The 25,654-nt window shown below is 56.7% G+C and overlaps 2 protein-coding genes across 5 annotated transcripts; one reads left to right on the forward strand and one right to left on the reverse strand.

Annotated features, from left to right (window-relative positions):
• Positions 1-164: 164 nt before the first annotated feature.
• Positions 165-19,692, reverse strand: SNRNP200 (small nuclear ribonucleoprotein U5 subunit 200). 2 transcript variants are annotated; one of them, XM_015882956.3, is made up of 45 exons: positions 19,616-19,692; positions 18,825-18,988; positions 17,790-17,961; positions 17,478-17,670; positions 16,575-16,630; positions 15,926-16,024; positions 15,516-15,668; positions 15,030-15,129; positions 14,758-14,894; positions 13,781-13,864; positions 13,428-13,601; positions 12,920-13,057; positions 12,635-12,790; positions 12,233-12,403; positions 11,910-12,103; positions 11,458-11,581; positions 10,939-11,088; positions 10,699-10,809; positions 10,233-10,364; positions 9,725-9,913; positions 9,390-9,587; positions 8,939-9,091; positions 8,757-8,837; positions 8,497-8,580; positions 7,839-7,945; positions 7,616-7,734; positions 7,230-7,384; positions 6,862-7,051; positions 6,531-6,704; positions 5,949-6,109; positions 5,466-5,693; positions 5,011-5,202; positions 4,122-4,300; positions 3,794-3,945; positions 3,550-3,658; positions 3,332-3,440; positions 2,594-2,783; positions 2,334-2,498; positions 1,769-1,890; positions 1,543-1,686; positions 1,286-1,462; positions 1,007-1,167; positions 836-917; positions 656-748; positions 165-567 (listed from the first exon to the last, which is right to left on the reverse strand). In XM_015882956.3, the coding sequence occupies exons 1-45, from the start codon at positions 19,658-19,660 to the stop codon at positions 424-426; spliced, it is 6,411 nt and encodes a 2,136-aa protein (XP_015738442.1). In that variant the 5' UTR covers positions 19,661-19,692; the 3' UTR covers positions 165-423. The 2 variants fall into 2 exon arrangements, with proteins under 2 accessions (XP_015738442.1, XP_085366138.1); XM_085510012.1 differs by lacking the exons at positions 17,478-17,670; positions 17,790-17,961; positions 18,825-18,988; positions 19,616-19,692 and adding an exon at positions 17,348-17,411.
• Positions 19,693-20,029: 337 nt separating this feature from the next.
• Positions 20,030-25,000, forward strand: FAM178B (family with sequence similarity 178 member B). 3 transcript variants are annotated; one of them, XM_015882960.3, is made up of 16 exons: positions 20,031-20,151; positions 20,265-20,385; positions 21,105-21,370; positions 21,460-21,521; positions 21,605-21,715; positions 21,800-21,949; positions 22,015-22,120; positions 22,194-22,263; positions 22,340-22,460; positions 22,965-23,040; positions 23,148-23,324; positions 23,978-24,075; positions 24,331-24,421; positions 24,492-24,581; positions 24,663-24,740; positions 24,812-25,000. In XM_015882960.3, the coding sequence occupies exons 2-16, from the start codon at positions 20,358-20,360 to the stop codon at positions 24,950-24,952; spliced, it is 1,665 nt and encodes a 554-aa protein (XP_015738446.2). In that variant the 5' UTR covers positions 20,031-20,151; positions 20,265-20,357; the 3' UTR covers positions 24,953-25,000. The 3 variants fall into 3 exon arrangements, with proteins under 3 accessions (XP_015738444.2, XP_015738446.2, XP_085366204.1); XM_085510078.1 differs by having other exon boundaries at positions 20,040-20,176; XM_015882958.3 differs by having other exon boundaries at positions 20,030-20,385.
• Positions 25,001-25,654: the final 654 nt, after the last annotated feature.

The following is a 25,654-nucleotide window of genomic DNA, read 5'->3' on the forward strand; positions in this document are numbered from 1 at the left end:
CTGCTCCCAGCTTGTTCTCCTGCTGCCAAACCCCAGCACGGCCCAGCTCCCAGCTGACAGCTCACTTTGCCTTAATTAGTTTTGCTAATTAACTCGCAGCAGCCAACCTAAGGGCATAGAAGCACTATGCAACATGGGGGAGGTGCTGAAATTCAGCCTCACAGTTAAAAGGAGAAAAGCAGAGCGCTTTATTGGGGGGAAACGACCCCAAATGCTTCTCTGCTTTCAGCCCCAAACAAATAAATGGGGGGAAGGGGGGGGGGAAGGCTCAGCATTTATTGCAGCTGCTTCAGACGCGGCTCTGTTCTATCAAACACTGTACAACACCATAAAAAACAGGCAGTAAGATACAGAGGGAGATAAGGAGCATCAGGGTTTGGTCGGGGGTCCTCACCGGAGCGGGGCAGCGCAGCCCCACAGCTGCTAATCGGATTCACTGTCGCTCTCGGCCTCCTTCACATCCACACTGAATTTATACTCCTGGTCGCAGCCCATGTAGGCGTCGCTCATGAAATACAGCGTGTAGTTGTGGGTCCCTGTGGCCGGAGCCACGAAATCCAGCTTCACCTGGAGAGGGGAATAAATGGGGTCAGGGCTGTGGGGTCGGGATGGGGGGCTCAGTGAACACAGGGCAGCCCCACACAGCCCCGCTCACCTTGGCCTTCTGCTGCAGCGTCAGCCTCTTGATGGAGATGAGGCTGTTGGACTTGGAGTCTCCGATCACCACCCACCAACCCTCCTCACGTTTCTGCAGGGCAAAGAGCAGACAAACAACACTGGGGATGGTGCCCATAGGGATGGCTGCCCCCAAACCCCCCCATGTCCTGGCACACACCTGTGGGAACAGGGGGGCGATGACGGGGCCGGTCACCTCCTCCTCCCTCTCCAGCTGCACCAGCACCACCACGGGCCCACCACTGCATGGATAGAAGGGATGTCAGGGTGCCAATGCAGCGCTGCATGGCTGCAGCACGCTGCCATCCCATGCACCCCCTCAATCCCTCACCTGCGGATGCTTTCCTTCTCCACCACCTCATACGACAGCTCGATGTTCGGGTAGCGGTTGCAGAAGCGGGCGACGTCGGCGATCTGAGCATCCGAGAGCTGCAGCAGCGCGTTCCGATCCTCGTCCTCCATCTCCATGATGTCGAACACGCTCTCCACCCCCTGCAGCAGCAGCGCAGCACTCAGCCCTATGCTTACCATGCTTACCATGGGGTCCCCATGCTCATATCACCACCTCTAGTTGTCCAGCACGGAGCCGTGGTTCTGGTTTGGGTTTTACCTTGTCGGTGCAGCGCTTGATGTGCTCAGAGGTGAAGTGAGGCAGCTGTTTGAGGTAGGAATCCTTGGACCACATGGCTTGTGTCACCATCTGCGCCAGCTCCATAGCGGCCAGAGCTGGGCTCAGCCACCCATTGCTGGACAGGACGTCCACACAGGCCTGGATCAGCCGGATCGCCTGCACACAAGAGATGGGGGGGGCTTAGAAAGCAGCACTGGGGGATGCAGCATCATCTCCCCCTGCCCGCCCTGCTGCACCTTGCTGAGGATCTCCTCCGTGTCTGACTGCAGCTCGGCGCTCAGCTGCATGCGCGATAGATGAGCCTGGAGCAGGAGGTTGGTCTTGACGTGGGGGTCGTTGAATTTGGGGTTGGTCAGTTTGTGGGGGACCTTCTGGGCCAGCTGTGGGGGGGGGACATGAATGAGGGGTTAGATCTGAGGCCTCACAGGGCAGGACACAAAGGCAGGTTTTGTTCTGCATCACCTGGCGCAGCAGGTTGTCCTCGTGGTGCCGGATGGGGATGTTCTCATACTCGGCAGCGTTGGAGATGATTTCTATCAGCCCTCGCACTTTGGTTTTGGCGTTGAGGGACATGCTGAAGAGCTCTGGGGGGGACAGGGAGGTCAATGGGGTGAGGAAGAAGAGAGCAGCATTTGGCTGGGTGATGTAAGAGAGGCCTTCAGGCACACAACATGCAGCCTGGTGCTGAATGGGGGAGCTGCAGGCACACGGTGCTTTTCCCCCTTCACCCCCTGCATCCAGACACAGCACAGCAAACACAGCAAGCACTGCAAGCACTGCAAACACAGCAAGCACTGCAAGCACAGCAAGCACTGCAAGCACTGCAAGCACTGCAAGCACAGCAAGCACTGCAAGCACAGCAAGCACAGCAAGCACTGCAAGCACAGCAAGCACTGCAAGCACTGCAAGCACTGCAAGCACTGCACTGCCTCCAGACACAGCACAGAGCAGCATCAAGCACTGCACTGCCTCCAGACACAGCACAGAGCAGCATCAAGCACTGCACTGCCTCCCCTGCCCCCCTCACCGATGGTGGTGTAGTTGATGTAGTAATAAGCCGCGATCATCCCCAGGTTCAGGGGAGCCACGTCCATCTCGTCCTCGATGCTGATGCACTTGGATTGCTCCAGGTCGCTCAGGGTTTGCTCCACCAGCTCCGAGAGGTGATCGGAGAGATGCCTATGGGACACACCTGTGGGACCAGCAGCGTGCTCAGAATCCCCCGTGCTGGACAATAGCTGCTTTCCTGCTGTCCCCCCCCCCAGCCATGCAGCCCCCCCTGCTCACCCTGCAGGTTGTAGTAGTTGGGATTCTGCGTCATCCTGCGGTACAGGAAGGTCCAGGTGAGGTAATCCACAGCGTCCTGCTTGTTTTCAATGGTCTTGGTGACTATCTCGGCGTTGAAGTGGTCGTGCATGCAATGATCCAGGTGGGATTCCACCGGCAGCGGCTCGTAAAGGAACTTCTTGAAGAAATCCTACAGCAAAGCAGAGATAGAAGGGGAGGGGATGAGGGCAGAGCCTTGAACACATGGATCACATCGGGCTGCACAAGGAGAAACCTGCATCCCATATTAAATCTTTACTAGGAGAGTGGTGAGGCCCTGGAACAGGCTGCACAGGGAGGTTGTGGATGCCCCGTCCTTGGAGGTGTTCAAGGCCAGGTTGGACAGGGCCATGGGCAACCTGATCTATGGGGTCTCTATGGGGATCTATGGGGTCTCTATGGGGTCTCTATGGGGATCTATGGGGTCTCTATGGGGTCTATGGGGTCTCTATGGGGTCTATGGGGATCTATGGGGTCTCTATGGGGTCTCTATGGGGTCTCTATGGGGGTCTATGGGGTCTCTATGGGGATCTATGGGGTCTCCTGGGCAACCTGATCTAATAAACATGGATGTTTGGTGGCCCTGCCAGGCAGGGGGTTGGAACTACATGATCCTTGAGGTCCCTTCCAACCTGGGTCATTCTGTGATTCTGTTGGTGGATCTTTCAGGCCAGAAATGGTGCCCTGCCCCTCACGTACCTTCTTGGACCCCTGGCACATGATGACACACCGTCCCTCGTCGTCCTGCAGCGGGCGGTTGGCGTGACCCACCATCTGCAGCACGTCGTAGATGGGGTAATCCACGTACCTGGGATGCAGAGAGGTTGAAGTTAATATAGAGTGGCTCCCCAAGCTCTCCCAGCCTTCAGGTACTGGAGATGGGGGATGGAGGACATAGGGATTGCCACCCAACTCACGCGTGGATCTTGCCGTTGTAGTACTGCGTGTCCATGATGATCACCAGGTGAGCTGCGATGTTCAGACCCCAGCAGAGGCTGCGGGAGGCGACCATCACCTGCACTGCACCTGGGAGGGACGGGGGGAGCAGTCAGAAGGTTCTGCAGGTTCTATAGGGGGATGTGCCCCCACCCCAGGGTCAATAGGGGGATGTGCCCCCACCCCAGGTTCTATAGGGGAATGTGCCCCCACCCCAGCCCTCACCAGAGCTGAAGAGCTGCTCCACCACGCGCCGCTCCATGGCCGTCAGCCCCTCGTGCAGGTAACCCACCCCGTTCACCAGCGTCTCCTTCAGAGTGTTGTCATTCAGTTTATCCAGGTAGGGCACCAGGTCCTTCTCTGCACAGTGTAGGAACCTGCAAAGGGGTACGGGGTAAGGGGGGTACTGCCAGGCCCACCACCAGCCTGTGTCCCCCCTACCCCCTAAAGGCGATGCAATATGAGCTCTCCTTCAGCACACACAGCCCAGGAGCTCATCCCTGCCTCACCCAGAGGAGGAAAGGCCACACATTACATCCCATAGCAGCTCTACCTGTGTCTCTGCACATCTGAAGCACACGTGGTCAGGATGTTGATGGCCGTGAGCCGCGTCTGCTTGCGGGACGGCACGAAGACGATGATGGGTTTCTTGGGAGAGTGCTTCATGATGGCGTGGTACACGGGCTTGGCCATGGAGAGCAGGCGGGTCTGCGTGTGGCTGATGTTGAAGCCCTGCAGGAAAGGAGCAGGATTATGGTGGTTGGGAAGGGGAAAGGGAAGGGGAAGGGGAAGGGGAAGGGGAAGGGGAAGGGGAAGGGGAAGGGGAAGGGGAAGGGGAAGGGGAAGGGGAAGGGGAAGGGGAAGGGGAAGGGGAAGGGGAAGGGGAAGGGGAAGGGGAAGGGGAAAGGGAAGGGGAAAGGGAAGGGGAAAGGGAAGGGGAAAGGGAAGGGGAAAGGGAAGGGGAAAGGGAAGGGGAAAGGGAAGGGGAAAGGGAAGGGGAAAGGGAAGGGGAAAGGGAAGGGGAAAGGGAAGGGGAAAGGGAAGGGGAAAGGGAAGGGGAAAGGGAAGGGGAAAGGGAAGGGGAAAGGGAAGGGGAAAGGGAAGGGGAAAGGGAAGGGGAAAGGGAAGGGGAAAGGGAAGGGGAAAGGGAAGGGGAAAGGGAAGGGGAAAGGGAAGGGGAAAGGGAAGGGGAAAGGGAAGGGGAAAGGGAAGGGGAAAGGGAAGGGGAAAGGGAAGGGGAAAGGGAAGGGGAAAGGGAAGGGGAAAGGGAAGGGGAAAGGGAAGGGGAAAGGGAAGGGGAAAGGGAAGGGGAAGGGGAAGGGGAAGGGGAAGGGGAAGGGGAAGGGGAAGGGGAAGGGGAAGGGGAAGGGGAAGGGGAAGGGGAAGGGGAAGGGGAAGGGGAAGGGGAAGGGGGGGGATGGCAGTGACTGCCCAAAGCCCACCTGGATGTGCAGCTCCAAGGGCACAGGGCGGACGTTGGGGTGGAAGTTGAAGGTGGAGGTGGCACTGCAGCCCAACCAATGAGCCACGTCCTTGGCGTTGGACAGGGAGGAGCTGAGGGCCACGATGCGGATGGGCCGCTCGATCTGCGATGAGATGTAGCGCATCCGGGAGCAGATGACCTCCAACACGGGCTGAGGGGGGACAGGGCAGGTTGGAGCAGGGAGCCATGGAGCAGCATTTGGGGTAGGGGGTCTTAGAGAGCCCATCTACCACCCTGAGCTCCTTGGCTTCCCAAGGTCCCCCCATCCCATCCCCATCCCCATCCCCATCCCCATCCCCATCCCCATCCCCATCCCATCCCATCCCACAGGGATAGAAGCCGACCACCCACCCCACACCCACTTTGCTCCCTGCTCTCAAACCAAAATGACCCCCCCAGCCCGCCATCCCGTACCCCATTCTCTCCCCCGATGAGATGCACTTCATCCACAATGAACAGGTTGACGTTCTGGACGTTCTTGCGTTGTTTCCAGCGCCGGGACAAGATGTCCCATTTCTCAGGGGTGCTGATGATGATGTTCCCTTTGCCCAACAGCTTCAGGTCGGTGCTGGTCTCACCCGTCAATAAAACCACCTTCTTATTCAGGCGCTCCTGGAACTTCTCATACCAGTCCATGAAGACCTGAGGGAAGGCAACGGGTGCTGTGTATCACTGTCCTATGCCAATAAATCCTACTGAAGCCCTGGAGATGCCCACACACCCCAATAGCAGCAGGGCAGAGGCAGGGCAGTGTCTCTTTGCTCCCTCAGATACATCAGGAAAGCAATTAATGAAAGGACTCCAACCATTCTGAGCGTTGCACCAGCACTAAATGGATGGGGAATGGGAAACAGAAGGGAGGATAGAGAAGGAAAGTGAAGCTGGAGCAAAGCTGACCTGCTCTGCCAGGGCCTCCATGGGGGTGATGTACACACAGCGTCCCTCTGAGTTCTGCAGCAACATCCTGAGGATGGCAAACTCAGCACAGATGGTCTTCCCACTGCCCGTGGGGGCACCCACAAACACGTTGTCATCGCTGTTATACACGGTGTTAAACACTGGGGGCAGAGGGATAAGAAAGAAGAGAGCAGCTTTACAAGGCTGGGAGGACACAGCCAAGGCCTGGCTCACATAAGGAGATACAGAAAAAGCTGTTTAAGAGTTTTAGCCCATCAGAGCACATCCCAAATGGGAGCTCCCTATTCTGGCCATGCCCAGGAGGTTCAATGTGGGCACTTTGGGTCGCTCTCAATCCCATCCCTACGAGCAGCACAGGTGAAGTTGGGTACAAAGCAGCTTCCAAGAGCAAACCTCAGGCTGCCTGATGTACAAAGGAACACATCCAAAATACTCCGGCCCATAAAACATTTAGAAGCATCAAATCTCTGTGCCTAATGGAGGCTGTGGGGTTGTGAATCCCAAAAGAACCAGGAGTTGTGGAGCAGCAGCTTGGAGGAGGCAAGAAGAGCTGGTACCCACCCTGAGTCTGGATAGGGTTGAAGAAAGGGAACTTGTCCTGGTAGAGGCTCTCGAAGGCGCTGTTCCGCAGGGCAGAGACGGGCAGGGGCTGCAGGTCCAGCAGCTCCGTGGGAGGGGGGTACTTCTCAGGGAGGATCAGGTGGCGGAAGGAGACGGGCAGCTGGGTCTCACAGGCTGTCAGACACACGAAGTGATTCTATCTCAGACCCAGGGAAGCCCAGCCTGGATGTCACCAGGATAACAGCAGCCCTTCCCCACCCAGGGCAGCCCCAAAACCTGATACCCCCCCATAAGACCCCATTGGGAGGCAGGTAGGCAGGGTGGGACGTACAGAGCCAGCGGTCAGACACCACCCTGATGAAGTACTGCGGGGGCAGAGGCTCAAAGACGGGCACGAAGAAGGTGACCAGGTGCTCGTCCTGGGCGTATTTGGCCTTCAGCAAGAAGTACTCGTGGTGCAGGATCACCTCGCTGTCCACATCCTCCACCAGGATCCAAAAGGCTTCGGATGAGCCATGAACCTGAGCAAGAGGAACCATCACCATATACTGCTGGATGCAGAGCTCCAGGGACTGAACAGCAGCATCACAGCAATCCTGCCCCATGAAACACCACCCTACCCCCATTGTGGTGCTCAGCCTGCCTGTATTTCACAGCCCTTCTTTACTGAGGGCAGCTCCCCTTGGTTTCACTGCTCACCTTCTCATCCCATTGGAAGTCGGGGGCAATAGTGAGCTCCACTTTCAGGGTGGAGCGGGTGATGGGCTGCAAGTGGACCGAGAGCTCCAGCTTTGGGAACAGATGGACGTATTTGTGGATGGTTTTGCCCATCTTGGGCATCCGGATCAGTTCTCCTGCAAGAGAAAGGAGCTGCCATCAGGATGGGTAGACAGCAGGGTGAATAACAGCTCTGGGACTTCACCCAGGGCAATATCTGCAACGTGAGCACAGCTGGACAATGAGAAGAGCTACAGGAAAGCCCCAGCCTAACTCAGGCTGCATAAGACCTTACACCAGGTCTCAGCCAGGATCAGGTGCCCCAACCTCAGCACCCTCAAGGCTCACCCCCCCTGTGTTCCCAGTACCTATTTCGTTGTGGTTCAGGTCATAGAGCCGTTCAAAAGGGAAATTCTTCTTCTCGATTTTCTTCACCACTTCCTCGGGCAGCTTCTTGAACTGGCGCAGAGGACACATGGATTGCCACCTGCAGGGACGGCACCCACACAGCTGCAGGCCTCGCTGGGGTCCCCGTGCTGCCCACCAAGGCACCCCTGGAAGCCTAAGCTCAATACAGGTGCTGTCACTTACATCCGCTTGTCGATCATCTTGCAGAGGTTGAGGGTCTTATCTGTGAGCTGAGCCCAGCCCCGGTTCAGGACGATCTCGAAGATGGCTCTCATCAGCCGCCCTGCAGACTGGGGGGATCTCAGAGCTCAGCTGGGATTGTAGCATCCAACACCTCCCCCTCCCCACCTCCATGGGATCATCACATCCAACACCTCCCCCTCCCCACCTCCATGGGTTCATCACACCCAACACCTCCCCCTCCCCACCTCCATGGGATCATCACACCCAACACCTCCCCCTCCCCACCTCCATGGGATCATCACACCCAACACCTCCCCCTCCCCACTTCCATCCTCTGCTTTCAGCTCACGTTCTTCACCCCCAGCCACTCAATGGAGGCGCATTGACTCAGCTCCCAGCCTTGGCAGCTTTGGTGTTTATGGCAGAACAGCCCTGCAGCCTCTAAATTACCTCCTCAGGATTCTAATTAGAAACCAAAGACTCCAAAGATCAAATCTGCATCCCGATGGGAGCTGTCTCTCCCTACCACTCACAGCCCTACTTATGTACCAAGTCATTTCAAACACCAACTCAACCCCTGGGTTGCAGGTTGCTGTCCCTCCCACCAGCAGACACCATTGAGGAGATGGAGAGGCCCTGGCTACGATTCCTCACCCACCTGGGTAACGTACACCATGTCTGCCATGAGGGCAAAGCCCTCCAGCTTCAGCTGGGAGATGAAGGCCTGCAGGAGCACGTTGATCTGGGGAAGCAGAACAGAGGGATCTCAGCAATGTGAGCATACCCACAGTGTAAGCAGCACATCTCAGAGGGCACTAAGCTCTCCAGAGCTGCAGGCCCACACGGCAGCTCCTATAGGGATGGATGCTCTCCCAAGGTGGGCACAGCAGACCCCTGGTTTGGGCAGACTGGGCTCACCTTGGCACTGGGCTCCTCTATGCTTTCCTTCACAGGGATGGGAACTCGCTCCAACAGCTTCTGAAGCTCAAGCTTCTCTTCCTATGGAAATCCAATGGAGAAGTGATGAAACAGCCCCAACATGAGACAAAGATCTGCAGCATCAGGGCTGTATCACTGAGTACACACGCACGGCTCCGTACCTCCCTCACTGTGATGTTTCTGAACTCCGAGGACAGCGAGAAGACCCGAAACAGCTCGATCTCACTCAGGGTGGGTTTCAGGAGCTGGTTGTACGTTTGCATCGTCTCGTTGGTGATGTAGTAGTGGCTGGCAATGCGGCCCAGCTCCGTCACCTGCAACAAAGACAGCAGCCATAGTGAAACAGCAGAATGACACCCCACTGTTTGTGGCATAGAGACAAAGCACGATGGCCATAATGGGCTAACACCACCAGACAAGCTGCAGGTAATCCCTCAGCCCACAGATCCCCCAAGGAAAGCTGCTTTGTCAACACGCAGCTCCACTCCTCACACCTTCTCCTTATGGGATCTGTGTTTAATCACTGATTAATCACTAATTTACCCCCCTTCTCTCAGCCAGAGGACACTCCTGCCCGGCTCTGCTTGGTTATAACCCCTCTCCCTTCCTCACCTGGAAGTTCCCCGTCTTCTTGTCGTACTTCACCAGGTTGTTCTTGTCCAACATGAGGGCTGCGGTGTGAACCAGATCCAAACGACGCTGGTCCAGCAGCGGATCCCCCTTCAGATCATCGTGGGAAATGCCATAGAGAGTGGGGGAGCGCAGCATGCGGATGTACAGGTAGGTATAGCCCAGCCAATTCACTGCATCCTGAGGGACAGCAATGCACCATCAGAGCCCACAAACCAACCAAGAGCTGCTGTGTCACTGCAAAGCTCCCACCATCCCCAGCAGCTCTCTGGGCTCGCAATAAAGGGGTGGTACCCACAGAGCAAACTAAAGCTCACCTTTGCATTCTGGACGTTGCCCAGCACAGTTTCTGCATTCAGCATGTCTGGGAGCTTCGACACCATCTGGCTTTCGATGGGGAGCTGCTGGTTGAGCAGGGACAGGTAATACTGCAGTTCACCATGGGATGTGATGAGGATCCCCTCACCTTTGGTGTCGTATTGAGGCCTCCCAGCACGTCCCAGCATCTAAGGAATGACAAAGTGAGCTCAATAACAGCTCCTAGTTTGGCAAGTTCTCTTTGCTGCTTGTCCTGTGGTTTTACTGTCAGACTGCTCAGTCTGCTGCTGCTTCTAGTTGGCAGGAGGCACAGAAATATCTCAGATGTGCCTGGGCAAGATAATGGGAATCATTTATCATCTCTCCTAGTGATCCCATCCTGCCGTGCCCTGACAGCAGCACAGCTCCCAGAGCAGCTGAGGCAGCCTGACAGCACAGAGCAGAGAGCTGCTGTCATAAGGATGCATGGAAGCAGCCCCAGCAGCAGGGCTGTAGGCAAAGATTCACCTGCAGGATGTCCAAAGCACCCAGCTCGGTCCAGCGGCCCTTCTCAGGGCTGTACACCTGCGTGCCCTTGATGATGACGGTGTGGGCAGGGAGGTTCACACCCCAGGCCAGTGTTGCTGTGGACACCAGAACCTGCAGGAGCAAAAATGGGGATCAGCAAAGGCAGGTACCCCTTCCTATGGTCAAAAGGATCCAAAAACAGGATCAGCAAAGGTAGGTACCCCTTCCTATGGTCAATAGGATCCAAAAATGGGCACAAAAGGGACAGAAGGATCCAAAATGAAGTTCTTTATGGGCACAAAAGGGACAAGGGTTGGAAACTGCGACTGCCTTAAAGGCTCAGAAGAGGAAGGACAGACAAGCAGCAGGACTTGGGATCACTGCACGACCCTTGGAAGATCCTTTGCCTTCCAAATGCGATGCAGACACTCAGAACAGATGGCAGCGGGTGGGAAGCACAACTCACCTGGATGTGTTTGTCAGCAAACAGATCCTCCACCAGCGTCCGGTCCACTCGTGTCATCCCAGCGTGGTGAATGGCAAAGCCATAAGGCAGAAGGTCTTTCAGCTCCAGGTTCTGCAGCACAAACACAAGCAGCTCAAGGCTTTAAGCCCGGGGAGAACAGGAGCCACCAAAGGCAGCACAGATCCTAAAGGTGGGCTGCAAACCTGCACTGTGCCTTTATACCCAGCTGTGTGATTTTACCTTGCACTGCTCAGCTTCTGTCCTCAGCACCTCGGTGGAAGCTGAGCCCTCCCTTAGGAACAGGCCCAGGGTGTCCTTCTCCAGACACATGTCCCTGATGGCCCGTGCTGTCTTGCCAGTCTCCTTCCTGGAGTGAACGAACACCAGCACCTGTCAAACAAGGGGGTTCTGCTGTCAAGAGGGGAAGCACCATGGCTGGAGATGGTAAAGGCTCCCAACCCAACCTGCTCCTCGTGCTGAGGGTGGGGAGGTTTAACTGAGACCTAGAGTTCATTCCGAGGCCTTGTGGTCTATGCTATGCAGCTAAAACAGAGCCAACAGAGCTCATCACATAACAGGGCAGCACAACCTGCTTAGAGATGGGCACCTCCTGCATCCCTCATGCAGGGAGCACAAAGAACAGAAGTTCACCAAGTAAATAAATCTCCCCCTTCCCTGCAGCAACCGCAGCTTGAAAACCTCACCAGCAACAAAACCGAACCAGGAGGGTTTCACAACACCAAGAGAGAAGTATCGGACCTGGTTCTTCCCGGCGTGCTCCATGATCTTCTCATAAACGATCTCGTTCATGATCTGGAAGCGTTTGATGGCTTTCTTCTCTGTGATACCCACGTAGGTTTGCTCCAAGGGAACCGGTCGGAAGCTGGAAGGAAAACGAGGCCACCAGTGAGTGGGATGGAGAGATGCTGAAACAAAGGGCCAGAGGTTTGTCAGCCAATTCCTCTAAGCCTGGATTTCACGTTGCTAAGCTCTATACCCCTCCATTGTGCCTCAGCTTAATGAGAAATGAGACAGCTCCAGTTAAACACTGAGTTAAGGGATGGTAACATCCACTTCTGCTAAGCAAAATGCAGGGAGCAATAATGATGTTGTACCAATGGCTGCAACCTCACTTGGCTCCCACCAAACAGGACCACAAACACCTCACTGACACACACACACACAAGCAAAGCAAACAGCCCCAGCTTTACCTGTTATCAAAGTAGAACAAGCCCTTGGCAGGGTCCACTCGGAGGAACGTGGCCACATCCTCATAGTTGGGGAGGGTGGCACTCAACCCGACAAGCCTGACATCCTCCTGGGTCATCTCAATGTTACGGATGGCTCTGGCAACCAAAGATTCCAGCACAGGCCCTCGGTCGTCGTGCAGGAGGTGTATTTCATCCTGAAGAGGAGGAACAAGAGGAGTTTCACTCCAGTTCAGTCTTTATTTCTCAGCATCTCTCTCCAGCCAAACACCAGAGACACTAAAGGTGCCTTTAGACCTGGCGTGTTGTGCCCCTTTGCTGCTCACCAGGATGACCAGCCGCACCAGCTGGGTGTACGTGCGCTCTCCCCCCTTGCGAGTGATGATGTCCCACTTCTCGGGGGTGCAGACGATGATCTGGGTGGCACTGATTTCCTCCTTGCACAGCTGGTGATCCCCCGTCAGCTCGGCCACGTTGATGCCATAGGATGCCAGGCGCTACGAGGAAGCCCACAGGTCAAGGTGGATGGAGGAGACACGAATCCATAGCCCACACTGACAGCTCACACCTACACCAACACCCTCACAGCCCACAGAACCCTAACACAGGCACAAGCCACACTGATTCCCTGTTATCTCCAGGCAGAGATACCACCTCCTGCATCCACAACCGCTACAACAAAGCTCACCCTCCTCACCCTGCAGCTCCAGCCCCGATCCCCTCCTCACCTTCCCGAAGCTGCCCACCATCTCCTGCACCAACGACCTCATGGGTGCGATGTAGATGATCTTAAACTCGTCCACGTTGATGGTCCCATCCATGTTTATGTGCTTCCCAATTTCTCTCAGCATACACATCAGCGCCACGTTCGTCTTCCCAGCGCCCTGTAGTGCAAACAGAACCAGCTCCATCAGACTCACACCCTTCCCAAGTTGGAGGCATCCCCATAACACCCTACTTTATATTGCCCTTATGGAGGGTGTTAAACAGCACAGGGACCCCAGGATGCTCACCGTGGGAGCACACAGCAGCAGGTTCTCATCCGACTCCAATGCGGCGCGGTAGAGTTTGCTCTGGATCCTGTTCAGTGTTTTAAAGCCTTCAAATCCAGCCTGGGCGTATTTGGGCAGCTTTTCCACAGAAACCAATTGCTGAAATAGGGAAAAAACATCCAACTCAGTGCGTCTGTTTCAATATCTCCCAGACTGCAGGGCCTATGTGAGGCCTCAGCAGGGTCACATTGCATCCAGATGGTTGGAGATGAAGCCCCACGCTCAGAGATGGTGGCACGTGTCAGGGAGATCAAACGAGGCTGATCCCCATCCCACCATCAAAAGAAGCCAATCCCTGCTGTGTTCTCATAATGGATCAACCTGCTGCTGCCCAGAGCTGATCAAAGAGGCAATTTGTCACAGCCTCAGCTGCCTCAGTGCACAGCAGCAGAGTGAGCAGCAGCAGAGCTGAGGTGTCTAAATGTCTAAAGCCTGTGTCTACTGAATGGCAGCACATCAGGTCACCCACCTCCTCAGAGCCAAAAGGTTTTGGTTTCAGGGCAGGCACGTGCACCTCCTCGTAGCCCTTGCGCTGCCTGCGGAAGGAGCCGTCGGGCAGCTGGCACCTTTTGTTGGCCATGAAGTGACTGCCCTGAGCAAACACCAGGTCCTCCAAGTCCAGCACCTGCCGGGGAGCCAACGCCTGCAAACAGCACAGGGAGAATGAAAGGAAGACAAAGACACCGCGCTCCTGATAGCAGGACTGAAGGGAAAGGAGCTGGATCCAACCGAGTGTCTCTTTAGCACATCAGGGGCTTTATCTGCCCACCTTCCTGGCTGTGCCCCTCCAAAAAGCCCTTTGGCAGCATTGAAGAGCCTCACCTCTCCTCCTTGGTCGAGATCCATGGTCTCCAGGTCGGTGTCCATCCGGGATTGCCGGACACGCTCCCGACGAGAGCGTTCCTCCTGCACCGGGATACAAAGGGCTCAGCCCTCACAAAGCAGCATCACTGTACGACCTGCTCAGCCTCTATTACAGCCCTCACAAAGCAGCATCACTGTACGACCTGCTCAGACCCTGTTACAGCCCAGCTCTCCTGCCAGCCCAACCCAGCCACGGTACCATACAGGAACCAGAGCCAGTCATTGCTGGCAGCACTCAGTGCCCCCATGGCCAGGATATGAGCTTGTCTTCCAGGAGAGAACAGGAAAAGAAGGAGGGAGCAAAGGCACAAACCCAGCAAGAGCCCAGCTCGTAACATGCCAGCAACGCTCCTCAAACACAGAGACACAAAACTGGCCCTTCACATCAACACAACCAACGCTGAGGTGTTGCTTGGGTTTGTTTCCTAATGTAACACCAAAGCAGCACTGTGACTTCACAGGTAAGAAACAAGACCCAAAATGATTCATGGAGCTGCAGTCCTCCAAAGGCCAAGCAGAGTTAATGCAGTGAGACTATGGGGCAATGCTGTGCAATGTTCCTTAGCCTGAAGTTCCCATTCAGAGCTCGGTAACTCTGAGTTGAGCAGGGGTTACCAGCGTGCTGTACTGCCATCAACCTCAGGCTGAGGAAGCTCCGAGGTCAGACGATGTTGTTACAACACAACCAACCCTAATTCCAACCCTGAGATTTGCACACGTCGGCTTTTTTTGGTGGAAAAGCAGACACTGAAACCGCTCAAAAGCAGCAAATGATGAACACGGGGCCCTCAGCTGAGCTCTGGTGGTCAGCTCAGCAGCATTTCCCACGTCTTCAAGATCCCTGCTGTGTCAGCAGCTTCCTCTCCCACCAACAGCACACGTGGCTGAACGACCACAGCCCTGAGAGCAAAAAGGATCCTGTGGTTTCTCCTTACCCGGATGAGATCCTCCTTCTCTGTCTCGTGCAGTTGGTACAAGAACTTGGACAGCTCGGGGTCTGCCTCCATCTTCCCCATTATCCTTTCTTTCTCAGCTTCGCTTTGGGCGCTGGCCAGCAAAGTGCAGTACAGGACTGATGAAAAGAGAGGCAGGAGGCCATGAGAAATAAAAGCAGGTTCTTAGGGCAGCACTGATGGCAATAAAAAAGCCTCAGGGAACCCCAGAACCGCATGAGAACGGAGACCAAGTGAGATTGAATGCCACTCACTCATCATCCGGTGCTGCCGCAGCACTTTGATGAAGTCAAAGGTGTTGAAGCCCAGGAGCAAAACAAGTTGGTTCTCACACTCCCGGTCATCACTTGCAGTCTGGGATGAGAGGAGACACGAGGAACAAGCAGTTATTACTGTACAACAACCCCTGCTTTGCTTAGGCTGAGTGAAACAAGAACCGAATGCAAGTGGAAGTGACCAACAGCAGCTCCAGGTGGGAACAAGGGGCTGATTTGGGCTGCAGACACAAACCCCATCCTCTGTGACTCCCCCTCCTCCCCATTGAGTCACCAGCACCAACATTTGTAGGGAAACACAACTGACTTACATTCATCTGCCAATAGAAAAAGCCACCACCTTCCCTTGCAAGAGCATTGCTCTGCATGTTAAGACTATCTCTGAGCTCTGCTTCATTGCCTGCTGCACTGGAGGCATCAAGGTGACATCCCCCCCCTGTCCCAGCAGCTGCCCTGGCTGCTCACCTTCAAGATCTCCAGCACTTCATCTGCTTTCTTCTGGGAAACGATGGCATCATCATAGAAGCGGCTCAGCTGCCGCTGGAGCCAGAAGGCGTCGATGTCTCGGGGATGCAGATCCTTCTTCTTTGAGCTCATCAACTCACCCGATGCCACGAGCTTGAATAGAAACACCCCATAATAACGTCACCTTCTTCTCTTAAAACTTGGCACTGCAGAATGAGCATCTCAGGGCCATCCCTGCACACAGATGGGAGCAGGGAACCAGCAAATGGGAACCATCCCAACCCCTCCTGTGTGACTTTGGGCCCCCACGGCTGCTCTCCACCCATATCTGAGCTCAGCCCCATCCACAAACCCAATGGATCCCCATCCCTCCAACACACGACCCCCATCACGTTCCACATCCTGCTCACATTGGCTGACAGGGTGCAACGGACGACGGCTTCATCTCCTTCCATGTCGTCATCGGACGCCTCGTCCCGCACCTCGCCATAGATGTCCTCATCACCTTCCTATGGGAACACGAGTGCCAATAAATGGCTTTGGCACCATCAAACACCAGCTCCTCCTTGGCAGCAATGAAGCATCTGGCAGCCTTTGCCTGAAGGGAAATGATTTAGCTGGTGCTTTTAACATCAATGTGCTCCTTGCGTTCGGATCAAGGACCACGTGGGCTGGTTATTTTTACTCCTTGGATCACACAGAGAGACTTGAGTCCAAGAGCCTCTCACAGCAACGATCCCACCCAGCACTTCTATGAGCTCTGCTTCCATTTCAATCCATCCCTTCCTCCCATCAAGTCTGCCCCGAGAGATCTAAATACTAAATACCACCATCTGTTTCCCATCGTCCTGACTCACCATAAGCCTCGGATTAGCAAGATAATCAACAAATCCTCCCAAGCCAGGAAGAATCTGAACTAATCCCTCCTCTCTTTGCTGGCAGAGATATCCCAACCTGAGCCAGTGCCCACCTCCCAGCAGGAGAAACAGGCATCAAACGCGGCCAGTGCTGAGCAGCTGAAAGTGAGGAGCCATCACGAGGCTGCAGAGCTTCCCTTACCTCCTCATCAGACTCAAACTGCACGTTCACACCGTACGTCTCATCGATGTTGTCATCTGCCAGGGAGAGAGGAACCAATGAAGCAACAAACCTGCAGGCCATATGCAGGGCTCACAGCTCCCCCCACCTCCGCGCATCCAAGAGATAAAAGAGCTTCATTTGGGGGCTTGAAAAGCAGCCAAATGTTTCCTAGCTGCTCTGTGTGAAGGCACGATTCCTGGAAGCAGGATGGAGAAAGCAGCAGCTGCTGCTACGTGGCTCCCTGCCCACCCTGCTCCCAAAACTGCACCAAGTGACAACGTGTGCCCACAGCCATCTTCTAAAGCTCCTCGTCACCACCACAATCTGTGCCCATACCCATGATCTGAATCTCCTTATCATCATTGCAATCTGTGCCCATACCCATGTTCTGAGTCTCCTTGTCACCACCACCATGTTCTAAGTCTCCTTATCACCACCACAATCTGTGCCCATACCCATGTTCTAAATCTCCTTGTCACCAGCATAATCTGCCCACAGCCATGCTCTGAATCTCCTTGTTACTACCATAGTCTGTGCCCATACTCACACTATGAATGCCCTTGTCACCACCACAATCTGTGCCCATACCCATGATCTGAATCTCCTTGTCAACACCTTAATCTGTGCCCACAGCCATGCTCTGAATCTCCTTATCACCACCACAATCTGTGCCCATACCCATGTTCTGAGTCTCCTTGTCACCACCACCATGTTCTAAGTCTCCTTGTCACTATCACAATCTGTGTCCATACCCATGTTCTGGATCTCCTTATCACCACCACAATCTGTGCCCATACCCATGTTCTAAATCTCATTGTCACTATCACAATCTGTGCCCGTACCCATGTACTAAATCTTCTTGTCACCATAATCTGTCCATACCCATGTTCTGGATCTCCTTGTCACCACCATAATCCGTGATCTTCTTGCCCAGGTTCACCAGCACGTGGTAACGGGTGTCGTCAGTCTGGCCCAGCAGCAGATCAATCTCCTTCCTCCTCTCCTTATCGCGCAGCTTCTCGTTCTTCAGCACCGCCAGCACTTCATCAGCAGCTCCACACAGAATGTCTCGTGGCTGGAGAACAACCAGCAGCCACATAAGCAGGAGATCACCATAGGGGCAGATATTATGGCACAGATATTATCCCCCTCGTGATATGGATGTGCCCCCATCACACACATCCAGCTCCTCACCTGGTCCCCGAGGGCAGCCTGGATGAAGCTCAGCAACACCTCGTAGGTCTCCCGTGTCTCTTTGGTTTTAGGCTTGTAGATGATCCCCACCATCTCGTCGATGCCCTCGGACAGCAGAGTGTAACCCTTCATCTTGTTGATGTCGTGTCTGTCCTCATCGCGCTTCCTCCTCCTGCAAACAGAGAGCACCCATAGCAGCTCAAAGCAGGGAATCCCAGTAATGCTGGACAGCAAAGCGTGGGACTTCCCTTTGGAAAAAATAAAGGTAAACTCTGCCCTGTTTTTCCTCCTTTTTAGCCTTTTGCATTTCACTTTTAGCTTCCCGACAAGGAGAGAGAATGAAGCTGCAAAGGGTCTGGAGCCAGTTTACAATGAGCAGCTTAGGGAATGGGGTTATTTAGCCTGGAGAGAAAAGGAGAAACTCCATATCTGCCTCAAAGGAGGACACAGCAGTGAGGGGGGGGTTGATCTTTTATCCCACAGCATCACAAGAGATCCCAGCCCTGGGTTGAATTGGGGAAGTTTTGGTCGAGGGGAAGTATTTCTACATTGGGAAAGCTGTGAAGAATGCTGAAGGATCAAAAGGTGTGTGTATGTGGTGCTCGGAATGGCCTGATGGATATGGGAACGGCTTTGGGGTAAAAGAGGGGAGATTTAGGGTCACCTTCTTCACTATGAGGGTGGTGGAACAGAGGAGCTGCGGGTGCCCCAACCCTGGAGGTGCCAAAGGCGACTGAAGTTGTGTTGGGTATAAGCTGGAGGGGGGCACCAGGGCAGGAGATGAACCTGGGGGGGCTCTGAGGACCCACAACTCAACCACATATAACAACCATATATGTTGGTATCTGACCATACACCAACACGATACCACCACTCAATGCCCCCGCTCAGTGGTGTATGCACCAATAGGACTCCATCACCTCACAGCTCGTTCCCAACCTCCATCACTGTGTGATTCCACATTGCTTATAACCAGTGAAGCCCCACAGCCGCCCCAGAGCCCCCTCCCACCCCCAGGCCCTGCTCAGCTCTCACTTGGCCCGTCGCTCCTCCTGCATCTGTGGCTTGGTGCGCTGCGCCTTGTCTCCCATCCGCGTCCCTTCCAATTTACCCACCAGGGACAACACTTCACCCGTGGGTTCATCGCGTCGCGTCCGGTCAATGAGAGAACGGTCAGCTTGGAGCACGAGGTTGGAGTTCTGGGGGGGGGGATGGGGGTCACAATGCATCAGGTGGAGCCTTTATGTTCCTACAGCCTTATTGCACAGCCCTATATCCCTCCCACAGCCCCTATTATCCTCCCCACAGCCCTATATCTTTCCTAGAGCCCTTATTACCTTCCCCACAGCCCAATTTACCTCCCACAGCCCTATATCCTTCCTTCAGCCCCTACATCCTCCCCACAGCCCCTATATCCACCCCACAGCCCCTATATCCTTCCTTCAGCCCCTATATCCATCCCACAGCCCTATATCCCTCCTACAGCCCCTATATCCTCCCCACAGCCCTATATCCTTCTTACAGCCCCTATTACCCCGCACCCCACAGCCCTATATCCTCCCATAGCCCCTATTATCCTCCCCACAGCCCTATATCCAGCAGCCCCCACCGCCCATAAGGGATGTAGGCCGCACCTCCAACCATCTCTTAAAGCCCCGGCTTCAAACAGGCCCGGTTTAAATCACCACAGGCCACACAAGGCCCTACAAGGCCTCGCTATACGAGATCCGCCATATTGGCGCCCGTTACCGGCCCCATAGACGGGGAAGGCCCGGAGGAATGAGGCCGGCATCCCCACCGCGCACAGGCCCCGAGCCGGCACTCACCGCCTTGTACTCGTACTGCAGGCTGCGAGCGGTCACGTCCGCCATGTTGCCGCCCCGCCACCGCCGTGCACGGGAACAGGCCCCGGAGCTGAACTTCCGGCGGAAGCGGAAACAGCGGAAGCGGAAACAGCCCAATCCCGGAAGCGGTTCCGCACAAGGCCTCCCAGCATGCACCACGGCAGGGGCCCGTTGACTGCAGCTCCCAGCATGCACCACGGCAGAGGCCCGTTGACTGCAGCTCCCAGCATGCACCGCGGGAGGTGGGGGCGGGGACACTCCCACCACCCCTTCTGATTGGCTGAGAGCACAAGTGGGCGTGCCACCCCTCTTCTTTAACCAATCCCGTTCAGCGCGCGCGCTGATTGGTCGAACCCTCGAGCCGCGATTGGCTGCCGGGCTCCTGTCGGCAGTTAAACGGCCAATCCCGCCGTTAGTAGCCGCACTTGGTAGCGCCGCCTTTCTGAGGAGAGCCCGCCCTTTTCTCTCACCCCGCCCGCCCATGGCCGCCATGTTGCGCGGGACGTCGGCGCGACGAGGTCAGCGGGCGGGGCTGCTCCGCTGGTACCAAATCCCGCTGTCCTCGGCCCGTGTGCCCCGCTCGGGGCTCTTCAGCTCGTCCTTCCAGTACAGCCTGTGTTCCTACCAGCAGCTCCGTGTCAGTAAACACCTCCGGGTAGGCCGCCCCTTCCTCCCGCCGCCGCTCGGCCCAGTGGATCCGCGGCCTCCGGCCTCACCGCCCCCAATGAGGCCTCAGGGCGGAGCACGGACAGGTGAGAGAGGACGGGGGGGGGGCCAGGTTTGGCCCCACATAGAGCAACACAATGATCCCCTTGTATAGCCAGAGCCCTATAGAGCCCCCCATTGATCCCTATTGCATTCCCAGTGCCCCCATAGAGCCCCCCATTGCATCCCCAGTGCCCCCCACTGGTCCCCATTGCATCCCCAGAGCCCTATGGAGCCCCCTACTGATCCCTATTGCATCCCCAGGACCCTATAGAGCCCCCTACTGATCCCTATTGCATCCCCAGGACCCTATAGAGTCCCCCATTGCATCCCCAGTGCCCCCCACTGGTCCCCATTGCATCCCCAGAGCCCCTATAGAGTCCCCCATTGCATCCACAGTGCCCTATGGAGTCCCCCATTGATCCCCATTGTATACCCAGAGTCCCTATAGAGTCCCCCACTGCATCCCCTTTGCATCCCCAGAGCCCCTATAGAGCCCCCCATTGCATCCCCAGTGCCCCCCACTGATCCCCATTGCATCCCCAGAGCCCTTTAGAGACCCCCATTGCATCCCCAGAGCCCTATGGAGCCCCCAATTGCATCCCCAGAGCCCCTATAGAGCCCCCCATTGCACCCCCTGAGCCCTATTAGAATCCCCACAGATCCCCATTGCATCCCCAGAGCCCTACGCTGTCATTCCCCCCCAACCCACATCATCCCCAGTGCATCACACTGGCACCTATGTGATCCCAATGTCTCCCCATAGCCCTGCAGTGCCCCAAGCAGCCCCGTGGCTCCCGCAGGGCACGACGGCCTCGTGCCAGCCCCCGGCGTCCAGCCCAGCGGGGCTCAGCCTCGTGCTCCCCATGGAGTGCAATGCAGCCCAGCATTGTCAGTGAGGGCAGGATGGTGCCACAGCGAGCAGTGGACGTGGCAACGACATCGTCCAGTGACAGTGATGAGGAGCTGATCCCTCTGAAGGAGCTGCTGGCTGGCAGCAGTGGGCCCTCAAGCCCCGCTGAGCACAGGGAGGTCAGTGCCAGGGCATCGGTGGTGCTTGGGGATGCTGTCAGGTGTGTGGGGACACTCAGCCCAGCACTGCGGTCTTGCTTGGTGCCCAGGTTGTGTGCCCACAGCCAGACCCGCTGGCCAACAGCCTGGATGCGCTGCTGCTGGAGAAGAGGTGAGGCTGGCACCCCTGGCATCCTGCAGACAACTGGGGGCTGCCCGGTGCCCTCAGCACAACCTTCATCCCTGCTGTGCCAGGGAGCAGTGCCCGGCCAGGGCAGTGCAGGACGGCCTGATGCAGCTGGGTGTGAGCAGTGGCAGCCCACAGGAGTCATCAGATGAGGACACGCAGCTCCTTGAGGAGCAGAGGTACCAGGGCAGCGGGTGGGCACTGCCTGCTGTCCCTATATTGCCCTTCACATCACTTTGGTGGCTGTTTCCCCCTGTCTGCAGGGCCTTCCTGGCACGCTTTGAACTGAAGCTGCTCACCTTCCCCACCACTCACCCTGGGGAGCCCATCTTCCACAGCTGCCCGCTCCCACCGCCCATCCTGGACACGTATGGGCTGCAGCCTCGCAGCGTCCTGGAGCAGAATTTCCTCTGGTGAGGAGCTGGGACGGGGACAAGGGGACACTGCAGGGCCCTGCTGACCCTGTGTCTTCCCACAGCGCTTCTCCTGCTGGCCAAGTGGCCTTTGTACGTGACGGTTACCTCAACCTGCTCTACCAAACCACGTCTGCCTGCCCGCTGCCCGTCCTACGCTGGCTCTTCCAGGTGAGCCACCGTGGCACAAAGGTCCCCATCTCTGTGCGTTATCACCTCCATCACCCCTTATTTACTTTGGCAGCTGACGAGCACGTGGCCAGACAGAACCAACGCCTTCCGGACACTGTGGGAGATGTGGATGAGAAGCGATGGTGAGTGTGTGGGGTGGGCGTAGGGTCCCTATACACCCCATGGGCACCGTTGTCACCGCTGTCCCCCTGCCCGCAGATGAGCCCTGGTGCCCCACACTGCAGGATATTGGCCAGGCCTTTGCCTACATGGGTGCTGACCTGGAGACCCTGCGCTGCCGGCGGCTGCTGCCCCCCGAGCTGTGCCCCACGGACACCAGGTGAGTCCTGATGGGTGTATGGGGGTCATTAAGTGGGGTAATTAGAAGCATTAACACTTGTCAGTCTCAGCCAGTGCTGATGCTTGGGAAGGAAATTCAATCAGTTGAGCTCTGATCAGAGTGTTTTAAAAGGTACTTTTATAGGTGAGGTATAATAGGTCGTACCTATTTAATTCAGTTCCTTTCCTACCTGCTTTGTGGGATGGCTGGGAGCTGACTTAGATCTTCCATCCATAGCAGCTCCATTTATAAGTAACACTGCCATCTTTCCCTTGAGCATCCAGGTAAGGACTGACCTTAATCTTTGTAGCCATTCTTTTGCCTTAAGGATGTTGAGTTGCAGCTGGAAGGTGAGCGGCACCGAGTCTCACCCATGTCTGTATCAACATGTATCATAAAGCAGGTGGAATTGGGGCTGTGTTTGTGAGCTGGCAGTGCAGGACACACTGTGCTTTGGGTGGGGGGCTGCAATGTTCAGCCTTTCGTCCCTTCTGCTTTTATCAGGCCGCATCCAGAGCGGGGAAACCTCAGCGCAGCCGACACGCTGGCCCTGGTGACGCAGCTGGGGGACGTGTGCAAGGTGTGAGCCATCTCTGCTGCTAATAGCTGGGATAAGGGGGGGTGGCACCATGTCCCTGCCCTGCTGGGGGTGGTGCAGCATTGCCATTGACCTGCTGCTCCCCACAGCTGCTCACGGTGTCTGTGGTTGCCTGTCCGTGCCACTACCCCGACCGTGCCCGCAGGGAGCTGCTGACGCTGCTCTGCTTCCTCAGCCTGGACCGCGCGCTGCGCTGCCAACCACTGCCCGACCTGTGGCACCTCCTGCACTGCCTGCTGGACGGCATCGTGGCCTGGAAGGAGCAGGTATGGATCCAAATGAGGCCACCCTGCCACCCCCAGTGCTCAGTGCCACCCCGGTGCTCAGTGCCATCATGGTGCTCAGTGCCATCCTGGTGCTTAGTGCCATCCTGGTGCTCAGTGCCATCCCAGTGCTCAGTGCCATCCTGGTGCTTAGTGCCATCCTGGTGCTCAGTGCCACCCTGGTGCTCAGTGCCACCCCCGGTGCTCAGTGCCATCCTGGTGCTCAGTGCCATCCTGGTGCTCAGTGCCACCCCTGGTGCTCAGTGCCACCCTGGTGCTCAGTGCCACCCTGGTGCTCAGTGCCATCCCTGGTGCTCAGTGCCACCCTGGTGCTCAGTGCCACCCTCAGTGCTCAGTGCCACCCTGGTGCTCAGTGCCACCCCCAGTGCTCAGTGCCACCCTGGTGCTCAGTGCCACCCTGGTGCTCAGTGCCATCCCTGGTGCTCAGTGCCACCCTGGTGCTCAGTGCCACCCCTGGTGCTCAGTGCCACCCTGGTGCTCAGTGCCACCCCTGGTGCTCAGTGCCATCCTGGTGCTCAATGCCACCCCTGATGCTCAGTGCCACCCCTGGTGCTCAGTGCCACCCTGGTGCTCAGTGCCATCCTGGTGCTCAGTGCCACCCTGGTGCTCAGTGCCTGCCCTCTCTATCCCCACAGCTGCCCGTGCTCTGCCTGTCCCTGTGCCAGCTCTCCCAGCACCATCACAGCCTGCTGACCGTGGCACGACTGCTACCAGATATCACGGACAGGGAGAGGTGCGTGTCCTGCCTGCCCTGCTGTGCCCTGCATTGATGAGGAGCTGGCACAGCCCCCAGGCTCAGTGTCAGGCCGTGCGGGTTGGGATGCGTCTCGCTCTAATTCCTTTATTCCAGCTGGCTGCTCGGGCACAAAGCGGGCACGGAGCGGCTGCTGGTGGCACAGTGCTGTCCACGGGCACCTGGAGGGCACCGCGGTGGCACTGTGTTGGCAGTGACAAGCTTGGCAGCCTGATGCTCTTTCCTTCTCCATAGGGAGCTCCGCAGGCGCCTGAGCCTTTGTGCCATGGCCCAGCTGCTGGGGGAGGCGCCGTACAATGTTCTGGCCCTTGGGGCGGAGGAAGAGGTGGGTGCAGCCCCCCCCCCAGGTGCCCCCTGTGTGTCCCTACGTGTCCCCTGACCCCACGTCCCCACAGCTGCCTGCGCTGGAGCAGCTCCTGGCACAATCCTGGCCTGACAACCTGCATCTCCCCACTCCCCCCGATGCCATGGAACTCGAGCAGGAGGTGGGTGCTGTTATTCCAGGGGTGAAGCCCCCCCCAGAGGTGCCCACCCCCCCCCCATTGCTCACCCCTTTATCCCCACAGACCTGCTACCTGAGCCGCAGCCTCCTCTACCTGGCCGACATCGTGGTGGGCACGGAGCGGCCGCGGGACGAGCAGCGGGTGGGTACCAACCCCAGGGGGGGTCCCAGGGGGGTCCCACACACCCTTTACCCCCCCTATTATCCCCATAGGGACACCTGCAGCGGCTGTGCACCCAGCTGGAGCAGTTCTTCGGGTCGGGGCTGCACGAGGACATGGGGCAGTTCTATCGTTCCCAGCTGAAGAACTTGGCCACGGTGCTGTACATCAAGTGGCACGAGCTGCTGGAGTAAGGGGAGCACCCAGGGGGAACCCCATTAAACAGCCCCACGTCACCCCAATGCCTGGGTCTGGTTCTATGGGGTCAGGCAACACAGTGGGATGGAGGACCCTATAGGAACAGGGAAGGATAGGAAACCTAATGGGGATGGAGAACTATGGGGGCAGTGATTCCTTGTAGTGCTTGGAAACCTGGTGGGGATGGATGGAGGGCATATAGGGTCAGGGAATCCCAATAGTGTTTGGAAACACAATGGGGATCAATGGGGATCCCCAGTGATAGGAAACCCAATGGGGATGGACAGGGAACCCCAATGGTGTTTGGAAACCCAATGGGGATGAATGGGGAACCCCAGCAGTGATAGGAAACCCAATGGGGAGGGATGGGGATCCCTTATAGGGACTGGGGAACCCCTGTAGGGACAGGAAACCCAATGGGGATGGTTGAGGAACTCCCACAATAGGAAACCAATGGGAGGATCCTTATGGGGCAGGGAACCCCAGTGGTGTTAGGAAATGCAATGGGGCTGGATGGGGAAACACGGCAGTGATAGGAACCCAATGGGGATGGACAGGGAACCCCAATAATAGGAACCCAATGGGGGATGGACAGGGAACCCCAATAATAGGAACCCAATGGGGCTGGATGGGGAACCGGACCGGGATGGAGAATGGCCGTAGTGATTGGGAGCCCAGCGGGATGGATGGGGAGCCCT

The sequence above is a fragment of the Coturnix japonica genome, chromosome 10 (assembly GCF_054131305.1).
Source record: "Coturnix japonica strain WE chromosome 10, WE-NBRP24, whole genome shotgun sequence".
In the NCBI taxonomy this organism is placed as follows: Eukaryota; Metazoa; Chordata; class Aves; order Galliformes; family Phasianidae; genus Coturnix; species Coturnix japonica.